The following is an 11,574-nucleotide window of genomic DNA, read 5'->3' on the forward strand; positions in this document are numbered from 1 at the left end:
TACTTTGGGGAGGAGGGGAGTTGCAAGTCCTGATGCACATGTGCAATATGCAACATGCAATATAATACGGATAAATATCAAATGGCGTTGCTGAGAAGATCTCGGTGGCATGATTCATTGCAGAAGACAGTGTGATGATTGATAGGTTCACCACTCTGTACCGTGAGGGCACTTTGGAGAGTGGGAGGGGAGACGATTTGCCAAGCTTTGTGCCGATATCCGTTTGAACCGCCAATGTAGGTAGCTTCAGTACTTGCTGGGGACATGCGAAGGGGAAAACACATCCGCTCTGTCTATGATAAGAATTTTGGCCCACCGGTGGCCCACGTTAAGTATGATTAAATATAGAAAGCCTTTGCGGTATGACTCCAAAGGCTGAGGCCAAGATGATATCCACGATTCGATAAAGCTTCGTTCAAAAGTTAAAAGTTTCGAAACCGTGTGCCGAAGAGAAGACGACACCAATGCAGGAACTTGATGTGATTACGAGTAAACGCCTCATGTTTTTCCCAACGCCGTGAAACGGAATCCATCAAAGTCGATTTGCGTAGGATGATCTTCAAGACTTTGTATCGAAACTCGATAGCGACAATGTCGAGCCGAAGAAAAGACGATACTAATGCAAGCACGTGGCAAGGAAACGACTTGACGTGTTTGTTCAGGTTGAAGACGACATTTGTATCGGTGTGGCTTTCTGTACCTAGGTACCTAGGTAGTCTCGTAGCCTTCACATCTCCTTCATCCTTCACGTCTCCTCCATAGAATCTCAATCAGTCTTCCTCAATTGAAGTTGCGACTGATGTGTCTAAGGTGAATGCAAGATCTTCAATGCTTCATATCGAAGACGGTGATGTTTTAAGCCGCGACCCGCAGATGTCATATCATATCACATACGATAATGCCGTTTCAATTTTTATTTATGGAGAACATGGAGAAGTTTCAGGGGATTCTAGACTTTCGGGGCTTGAGAAGAAAATCTTCCCCGGTGAACTTTAATCAATTCTCGAAGATTGCCTGGGGCTTTGAAATTATCTAAGCTCGTTCGGACTAACTACGGCTAATCCGGTATGCGGCCGCTCGGATCACGTGTGATGAAGTTGTACGCGATTTACCATGTTGCTTCCAAGCGCAATTTGTTGTCGCGACTGAAGAAGCACGCAAATGTCAAAACTTCGAGCAAAATTCCAACAAAATCTTCTACCATCTATCGCTGGCAACAAACGCACTGTGATCAGTCATTCATAGTATCTAATTAATTTTCAATAAGCCTCAGCCATTCATCTCCGAGCCATGGCGCCCGGTTTTTCCCACCCAAGAGTTTCAAAGAATTCGCAAAATACACAATTGAGGTAGCTTCAAATTAATCTATAGAAAGTATCATTTCTAACATCAATAGTTACGAACTACCGCATCGCATTCATACTACTAAGGTCTACCCGTTACCTTCACCAAATGGATCAACGATAATTCTACAAGGCAATGAAGATGGAGTGAGAATAATATGGAGAGGTGGTAGGCCTTTCAAATTACAAAGAGAGATAAATCCAAAGACTACACAAACCAATGGTGCGAACAAAGTCATCTCTCTCGACTCAGATGAGGATGAACCTTCCAAACCACCTTTCGAGGATAAACCAGAATTCGAAGACGAGGAAGAGGAAATCGATCCAAGAAGGCCATACCCGAGCATTCTGCAGACTCTAGATTTACAATTTGGAACCGATGTTCTTCACATCAGTCTTTTACCAAGCTCAACACTGAAAGCGGATGGCACTCCCTGGCGCGGAATCGATCCATTGAAACAAAAAATCGTTTTTACTGCAGCTTGCGGTGATAATACTGTTCGGCTAATCACATTACCTCTCACACCGCCGTCTCCTCTTAGCAAAGACCGTGATGAATTTCGACTTACCCCCGCGACAGCAAATGTCGGAAATGGAAAATGGGGAGAGACCATGATTATTTTGACTGGTCACCAAAAGACTTCGGATGGAATAACTATGACAGTTGATTTTGAAGGAAAACAGGCTTCCACGAAAGATGATTCAAACACTGCATCAGAGACACAAATCATAGTAGCTTCGCATTCAAAAGAAATCACTGGATTGTTACAGCTATGGCGCATACCACTGCCAATGCCTCCTTCATCAACCACGGTGCCACCCTTCCAATCAGTTTATATGCTATCACCAGCCGTCAGTATTTCATTTAATCCATCATTTTCAGAACATCATTCAAGCCATTTACTTGTCGCCGATAATCTAGGCACTTGCCGAATTTACAATTATAGGCTTCTGGTTAATCCTTCGGAAGATCCTGAGAGCGCGATTGCTGAGCAAGGATCTTGGCTCATTTCCTTGTACCCCGGGTTTAAGAACAACAAAGCCGATTCCCAGGCATCGCATAAGAATACTTACTCTGGCTTTGGTCGAAAATCAATTGTGGATGCAAAGTGGGTATACGGTGGCAAAGCAGTTCTTGTATTACTCAGTGACGGAGAATGGGGTGTGTGGGATGTGAATGGTGTAGGACCAGGAGCAAAAAGAGGTGTCCTTGGTCAACAATCGATCAAAGGAGGTTCACGATCAGAGTTCTCCCTTACAGGTTATGTCGAAGGTGCAACCAAATCTAACTCAAAAACAACTGGCCCTCCACAAATCTCACAATCAAAATTCGCTCCCATGACTCCTGGAACGCGTAAAACAACCGATCTATTCAGCAATAAGATCCAGCCCACTGGTCCAGTCCGCGGAAAGATATCAGTACTCGAGATACCATCCGTGGCATCTCATTTGGCATTTGAAGAATCTATTCTCTTCTGGTTGGGTGATTCCTACACACTTATTCCCTCTCTCTCAAAATACTGGTCCGCCAATCCTCGCAAAGGTCAATCTTCAACAAATATTTTCAACACATCTCCTGGTTCCCGTCCCATTAAGTTGGAAAATGTGGACCTATTGGGCGAACGTTGTATTAGTATTGAACAAGCTCCCAAGTCTTCAATTTCACCACATACCAGGTCCGAGATACCATCCGATATCTTCATAATAGGTGAACACAGGTATATTATTTTCATTGGAGGCAAATCTGTAGCACCAAAACCAAATCAAAATGCTTATGCATTACAATTGGTGCAAAGAGAAGATGAAGATGAGCAGATGACGGATGATAGAATGATAGCGGTAGGAAGTGGCGAATTGGATGTTAATGATATTGACAGAGCATTAGCGAGGATGGAAAATAAAGAAAGATCGGGTGGAGGTTTATTGTTTGGTGGGAAAGGAAAATGGTAGTATATGGATGAAAGAGGGACGGATAGGAGAAGATATGATTGACGATGAAGAGAAAGATAGATACCCCGTGATGTTTGATTGGGAATATAGTCGTATTTCCAGTCTCCCCTTTTCTTTACTTTTTTCTGTTTCCTTTTTGTCCCCTCGTTCACTTTCTCTGCCATATGATTCTCGTCCGCGCCTAGTGATGAAATATTCTACACTTTGACATGACACCACCCCTCACACATTTCCTTCCTCACCAATACCACGTGCTCAAATCCCACCCATTTCATGTATCCCCAACACCCCCCCCCCCCTCCGCAAGGCAAGGTGGAGTACAAGGCGAGACCATTCCTTGAAACTCTGTAATCCATGCGGTATATCAAAGCACCCCTCGAAAACATAAGTCTCTTTGTCCTTTGGACCCAACAAGAGAGCAATCATCTACTGGAACCTACTTTGACAAAAAGTGTGGAGGTGGATGGTTGTAGGCTGGATTCTTCTACTCCTGCTTGTTTCTTGTGCGGCTTGCTTGGTTGGTTGGTTTCGGGGTTTCTTGAGACTGCCTGGCTGGTTGGCTGCGCGTATGCGCCTCTGCATGGTTTCATGTATGTGTATGTGGCAAGTGGGTGATATGGGATCTGGACATTTTTTTTATAGCTTTGGGGGGGTTTTTTTAGGGGGGGGGGGGGGGAATGTGATGGGATGGGATGGAGAAGGTGATGGAGAAGGCGGGAAACTGAACAGGAAACTTTAAGTTGGTGGCGTAGATGATAGAGAGGAGATATAGACAGACGAGAAATAAAAATAAAAATATGTCTTCAAGTTCGGTCTATCATATGATTTGTGTATGTGTGTATATGTGTATTTGAAATCAAAAATTTCTTGGATTGTTTTAATTAATTAATTACTTTTGTCGCCTTGTCATCTTGTTATCTTTTGAAAATGTATCTTGTCTGATTTCATCTTATTTCATCTCATCTCATATGATTCTATCTTTTTGGGGAGGGAGGGATGGGGAGGTATAGATAGCAAGATGGTAAATATATATGGATATATATGGATATATGAAGGATATATAGAGAATATATAGAGAATATATATGGATATATGGAGAATATATGAAGGATACAATGTTTTCTTTGAAAGGAAAAAGGAGCGAAGGCTGTGAAATTCATTCGGAGGGGTGGATGATTGGATGGGTGAATGGTTGAGAATATATATATATATATATATAATTGAAATGAAACGAGTATGATTTATTATGATTTATTGAAATAACAAAATAAAAGATTAAAAAAATTGAGTAGTGTAAAATTTGAATTGAAATTGTATGTCTTTTTGTGATCTGGAATGAGATATTCCGGAATTGGTGATGAGATTTCGAGGGGTGGGAAAGGTTTGTAAAGTGGGGGAGGGGGGGTTGTAAAGGCTTGGATTTTCTTTAGGGAAAGGAGGAGAGGGAGGAATGGTAGAGGAGAGGGGGGAGAAGGGATAATTGGGGATGAATCTGTGTGAGAATATTTCACGGAGTTAGGTAAGAAAGATCGTTCGTCAGTTTTTGGACTTTGTTACTTGTGAAAGATCTGGATGCTGTGGATGTTGAAGATGCTGTGGATGCGGTTCTTAACTGGTGATATTCTAGACATTCGGATGACTGTATTTGTATTTGTATTGAATTTTTTATCCTTGAGTATTTAAGTGCTTGAGTATTTTTGTTTCAGAGAAATTGTGAAGATTTCTAGAGCTTGAGATTTGGATTGGGACATGGGGTTGATCTAGGAGATTAGTTAGGGGATTGGTTTAGGGGATTGTGGGATGAGGAAAAGGGTGAATGAGGGGAAGAGTTGGGAGTTTAGCGGAGAGGGTGGGATATGAGTGTAGTATAGTGTAATTGAGTGGAGAGAGAGAGAGAGAGGGCTTTAGATTTTGATTGTGAGGTTGGTTAGGTGAGGGAATAGTGTAGTAGAATTTTGGGAGGTGGATGGGGATTTGGTATAAGACTGGGATGGGTAGATAGGTAGGTATGTAGAGTAGGTAGAGTAGGTCGAGTAGAAATTGGGGTTTTGGGAAGGGAGGAGAGGAGGTGATGGTTGAAAATTCGGTTTAGATGATGGTGTGGATAGTGTAAGGAAGTTTTTTGCGGGGTTTCTGGCCTTTGATTTTTGTGGTTAAAAGAAAGGAATAAAAAGAGAGAGAAAAAGGAGTGGAGACGAGAAAACTTTCATCAGAGGGAAAAGGGAGAAGATTGGAAGTGAATTCTTTTTGAAGCGGGAATTGTGAGGGGGGGTGCATTCGGATGATTGTTCATTTTTTCTATTCTCAAAAGAAACCCTTTCCAGATGCATGAGTTTGTTGAAGCTGAGGGGCAGTGTTTGACTTCGAGATCGATGGATATTTTTTTCCTTCCTTTTTTTGTTTCTCTTCCTGAGTAGGAGATGAACGAGAGGAAGTATTAAGGCTATGTGAATTTCAAACCCTTGCATGAAATCTAATCTTCTCCGAAATATAAAACCTTTCAAAAAAATCAACTCTTGTTGCCTTGTTTCTCAGTCAAAGAAGAAAGAGAAACATATGTTGTGAAGACTTGAAATTCTCCATCGTAAAAAGAGATGAATTTGGATGAGACGGGAAAGAATTGTCAGTATACGTGCGATAAGAAGAGAGAGGAGAAGAAAGAGGGAATTTTGAACACGCTGACCACGTACTAGAAATTTAGAAGAGCTAGAATTCTGAACAAGTCCGATTGGAAATTCAAATCTGGGGCCGGATGGAATAAGTACCTGCTTGACTGAGTTAGACGTGACTGATTATCGTGCTCGAGATGTCTAATCCGGTATGTTGGAGTCAAAATTATTGAGGTATTGAACAAACAGCTTGATCCGCATCGATGTATATGAGTTATCATTTATAAATTGAAGACTAGGTAGTGAATTGTATGGGTTTCCCATCGATAGAATAAGAACTCTTTGAGCATAATAATTGTGACTCGGTTCAACCTCTGCTGCACTACACATCTGTGACGTCATCACCATCACTACGGAATTCCACTTTTAGCTTAACTGGTACTTATTCCACAGAACGCAGTGACTCTTTAGTAGATTACTACATACAAGAATCCGTGTAATTAAATTACGAAGCCTACTGTTGTGGTGCTTAAAGTTTGAAGATTTGAATGAGCTATTCTTTAATCACCAGAAATGTACTTGAAATAGACCTTGAGATTTCGAGACTAGTATCACATTTCAAAAGGCTCATGGAGAGTCGAGCGCAGAATTCCAGACTGTTAAGCGTAAAATTTCTGTATTTCGGATCGTTACCAGACGAGCAGATTTCAGGATACCAGGATTCTTAGAACTCTACACGGAGATTCGGATGCCGAAGCACGTTCTCGAAAGTCCCATGCACTACTCATTTTTCTTGGATGCTTAGACTTGGCGGTTGTCTCTCAACGCTGGAGTCTCGTGAAGAGTGAGTAGAATGGTGATTTGCTTTCGAGTTCGGGGTCCTAATTTTGATTTTTTTTCCGGAGATTTCTGGGGGGTGGTGGTTGTGAGGGAATGGTGTGAACTCCGTAATCTTAAGCAGACAGATCGTGCGGATGGGCATGAAGATCTTGATAGCTGCCAAGCCGTAAAGGTTATGGAATTGGTCTATTTCATAGGAGTGGCGATGTGTCGTTTTCAAAATGAAGGTACTGTGTCTGCTGGAAGTTGTATGTCATGGTGTCTTTTTGACTTCCATATAGATTTGGTAAGGCACTATGATGGAACTGTCGAAAATCCAATTGAAATGTTTGATTTTGTACAAGTAGTTAGTTATATATTTCATGTACTCAATTCTCATGTATTCAATTGCGGTAGCATCAATTGATCACCAAGTCACCATGTCACCAAGCCATCAAAACACTCAAAATTGGTGGAATAGTAAATTCTCTAAAGTATTTTCGCAAAGAAATCCTCCCGCCATGTTCCAGTGTCAAATGTCGTTATTTTAAATACCCGCAAAGTGGTTTAGTTCAAAAACCTCAATATTATTCATCCATCCAGCCCTGAAAACACAAGTATTGAAGGAAATAAGGAAAATGTGACGGTAGAAAAATGAAAGACGATTATTAAAAAGGCCCCTATTGGGCAAGAATATAAGTGGAGATGAGTAGAATGTGCTATATTGCACTGAACTATCATGGTAAACGTCCCAGAAAACCAGAAATTGTCATCGTTATTGTTGGTATGAGAATGGAACACCTGGTGCAAAACATCCGAAGCAGATTGGAATCGATATCTCTGTTGTGTGGGTCAAAGAGAAGAAATAGTGCGCAACACCAGATCATTGTTTGAAACGGAACTGTCAATGCAATGCATACCATCGTAAGAAATTGAAATCGTAACCGTGAAGAGCTGGATTGAAGTGAAGTATTGGTGTTATGGCAGGACGTTAGACCGAAGATGACAGGTATCAGACCAATGTATGAATCTCTCGTGAACATTACCGAAGTAAGATGGGTGTTGATAGATGATAGATCATGGATGGAAGGTGTCGAAGTACCACTCCCCGGTGCATATCAGTAACATGTTATCCAGAGATTGAGAGGTGTGTGGTGGAAAAAAGACCAATCCCAGGCACAAAATGAAGCGTTTCCATCCAGCGACAGCAAGATGAGGATGTAACTTGTGCCAGAGTGCATAGAACAACCATGAATGCCATCTACCGATGAAGAAATCGATGTAAAATGTGTGCTAAAGCCGAGTGAGTGACACAGATGAACCATCTAGAGACGGAGAGATGAATGGTGTATAGAGTTTCATACCAGAACGAAGACTGACGAAGTACCATTAAGCAAAAAGGAGATGGATATGAGCGAGATCCCAGCCAGCAATGAACATCGGTGACGTGTTGTCTGGAGAAGAAGAAATGCATCATGAATAAAGTCCATTCACGATCCAACAAGTGCATAACATCCAGCCCAAAGATGGTGAAAGAGGTATCTGATAGTGTGACGATGAAAGCTGCATTGATTTTGTTTCAGCCAAAGATAGCACGATGGTGATCAATCGAACCCAGTCTCCGTACAATGAAGGTGTCATATCCACCCCAAAGACAACGATATCCATCGTTGAGAACATCAAAACCAAAGCACCATCAGTGACATCCGACCCAATATATGCTGAATGATGATGCATTATAGCCAAATCCCAATGTAATGAACCACAAACTTCCAGCAAAGGAAATCGAGATAGCAGTTGATGCAGTGTGAACACCAAAACAACATCGAAGAGATCCAAACCAAAGGATTCCAGATGGTGATGCATGATGTATGAATAGCACCAAGGAACTTGAGGAATGCCGGCCGGAGATATCAAGATAGTAGACCGTGATCTACCCAAATTAAGTTGTTGCATGAGGAGTGTCGACCAATGCATACACGATGAGGTATGGCTGATGTAGAAGGTGTGTTGGATGTTTGACGGAAAAGGCAGGATGAATGAAGGGGTTGACCATGAATGAAACGCTATGTCAATGGAGTAGAACATCCATGCATTAGAAAGCCCAAAAGAGTAGAATTTTCCGAACTAATCGTGAGAAAGCGGTATGCAAGAAGCAATACCATCAGATAGAAGCCATAAAATGACATCTAGGAGTAAAAACCATGCAGTAAAGTCGAGCGATGAGTATGCAATCAGCAAAATCATATCATCGACACCGAGAAGTGAAAGCCAGTAGATAAAACCAGTAGTAAAAGCCAGAGTAGTGGTGCATCATCCGTGAAGTAAAGTATTAGAAAGGCATGCTTAATGTCGTAAAATCAGCCAAAAATCCGAAACACAGGTGAAGACTATCCATGAACAAGCTTCAAAGAATCCTTCCCATGATGATAGGAAAGATGCTCCGAGTAAAATTTCGGATACCACACCCTGAAAAATCAAGATTTAAGGCCTAAAAGCGACCCAATACCTTCTAAAATAGCCTAATAACCACGACGAACGAAGACAGTGACCTTCCAGTGCATCCCGTGAACAGGACACTCGAGAATCTTGTATGAGCGGCGCTTGTGCCATAAACCCTCAGGATTCTCTTGGTGCTGAATGAAGCCCCAACGCTCTCCGTTAATGATCTGCATACCCTCTCGAATGAGCTGAGCGCCAATAGCTGGTGCAGAAGTCAGAGCGTTTTGGCCCCTAGCCCAGAGAGGAACCTCGAGTTGAACTGGCCAATAGTACCATATTAACTCCATATTGTCTCTGGGTTTAGGACCATTGGTAGAGGGAGAGACAGCAGTGTTATGGTAAGGATTCATGTACGATGGACGCTGGTGGGGAGCACAACCTTGAGGGTTTGTCATTCCATACTGGAAAGGCTGTTGCGGAGGATCTACACGGAAGCGTTCAAGGCGAAACTTGATATTCAGCTGAAAGTTGGGTCGAAGAAAGCGTGGAAGAGGGATGGCAGTGTTTGGATCAATGCTATAAGACGAGCCAGCGTGCATAATGGGTCCAATGATAGCTTGAGAGGTGTTGCTAGGTGGACCATTTGAGCCAGGATGTTGTTGTGCAGCATTGTTTTGACCATAACCACCACCAGCTTGGTAACTTCCTTGTTGATTGAAGCCAGGTTGATGATTGCTACCAGTACCAGCAGTGTAATGAGTACTAGCACCCGCAGCAGGTCCGGTTGGGGCTTGTTGCATGAGAACATGCTGTTGCTGACCACCTTCTTGCTGAACCACTTGCTGTGCAATTTGCTGGACATTGGTACCTTGATCATGACTAGCATGTCCTCCAGAGGGAATTGCTTGAGATAGTGGTATATCAGTAGCAAAGCTGTTGGGGTGCTGGTTGTGGTTAGGCACCTGGTTATACGATGCTACCGTAGGATGCAGGATGTGAGCCACAAAAAAGGCTAAACGCGTGGTATATGCATGAACGCCCGGTACGGGTGGGGCAGCAACGCGCTGGCAGTTACCGCAGCAGAAAATAGCAGAAGACACCTGCATATTGTACTGAGGAGGAGGTAGGAGTGGTTGTTGAGGAGGTTGCAGAGGTTGTTGTGGTGGCCAGTTGTTGTTTGGATTGTACCCATGCTGGGCAGGGTTCCATGCACCACCAGTCCAGCCCTGGTTATCTCCATAGCCTTGGTTCTGATATGGATCCATCACAAATCGATAGGAGGGGTTTCGAGAAGAGTTTTGAGGTAGGTAGGAGGATGTAAGATGGAGAATCGAAGGTCTGGACAGCACAATAGTTAGTAAATACTCAATGATATGGCCTTATTTGACCAAGATGAACTTACTGCAGGAGAATAAAGGTAGTTCAACGATGTTGGACCTGAAATTCAACGTCTATAGAGTAGAATAGTTAGTAAAAAGACAAAGGAAGTCCTTGTAATTGGCTCAAAGGTACTCACTGTGAAATACTCAAGGTCTATGAGCAATTAGACGTCGATTTCGAGATCGAGAACACCGTAGACAGAACGAATGAGGTAGAAGAAGAAGTTCTAGTAACGAGGATAGTTGAAAGAATGGAACTCCTTGAAGAAACACAAGGGTAATCACAGATACGTTCTAGTTGAAGTATCTTGCAGTATGAGGGGTCTTGAAAGGGAAAGGAAGGGTCTGGTTAAAGGAGGAGGAATAGTATGTAGGGAAGAAGAAACAGGAAGAGGTTTACAGATCAATGGGGATGCTTAAATAGAAGTCTTGATTGGAAATCTCTGCAAGCTAAACCATTAACCCCGCCTCAAATTTACTATACGGAACCTTCCTTGCCGTTGTATTCAATTGTTGAGGTCAAATAAACAGTTGATTCGTGTTTGAACTGGTAAATGACCAATATTACAGCAGCAATGTATACAGGGGTGTATTTTATGCCGCTAAAATCTATTGCCAGGGTCTAATTGAGCTCCAAAATGCCGCTAAACCTTTAAATGACCTATTTTCTTAAGGCTGAGCCGCCCCGAGATCACCTAGTGGCCTGCACTAAAGCTTAATTTGACTTCCAAATGATCAATGAAATCATTCACCTCATGCGATAAAGTAGGTTGTTTGATGATCCTATCTAAAACTACTACCCCGCTGCGATTTTACTCAACAAAATTCTCTCTGCCGCTCTTCAAGATCACTAGAAGCAGCGAGACGTATTTAGATCACTCAATGGACCTTATTGTAGTTGGAATTGCCCGAAATGGACATTAGTACCGCCCAAAAGTATCTTCAAATGGTGAAATAAATCATTCACTCTTAGTCATGAACCGTATTTCATCTAACTTTATCTAGCAACTGCGCTCTTGCTTCAATTCTGTT

General features: G+C 42.4%; 2 protein-coding genes across 2 annotated transcripts; one reads left to right on the forward strand and one right to left on the reverse strand.

Moving 5' to 3' along the window:
- Positions 1-1,290: 1,290 nt before the first annotated feature.
- EAF02_011221 (uncharacterized protein) lies at positions 1,291-3,293 on the forward strand (the record flags this gene model as incomplete). The annotated part of the gene is made up of 2 exons (XM_038907267.1): positions 1,291-1,349; positions 1,397-3,293. 2 exons carry the CDS (start codon positions 1,291-1,293, stop codon positions 3,291-3,293), a joined length of 1,956 nt encoding a protein of 651 aa, XP_038753011.1.
- Positions 3,294-9,243: 5,950 nt separating this feature from the next.
- On the reverse strand, positions 9,244-10,428 carry EAF02_011222 (uncharacterized protein; the record flags this gene model as incomplete). The annotated part of the gene is made up of 1 exon (XM_038907268.1): positions 9,244-10,428. The coding sequence occupies one exon, from the start codon at positions 10,426-10,428 to the stop codon at positions 9,244-9,246; it is 1,185 nt and encodes a 394-aa protein (XP_038753012.1).
- Positions 10,429-11,574: the final 1,146 nt, after the last annotated feature.

This window comes from Botrytis sinoallii (genome assembly GCF_014898435.1).
Source record: "Botrytis sinoallii strain Bc 23 chromosome Unknown BSIN_030, whole genome shotgun sequence".
Lineage (NCBI taxonomy): Eukaryota > Fungi > Ascomycota > Leotiomycetes > Helotiales > Sclerotiniaceae > Botrytis > Botrytis sinoallii.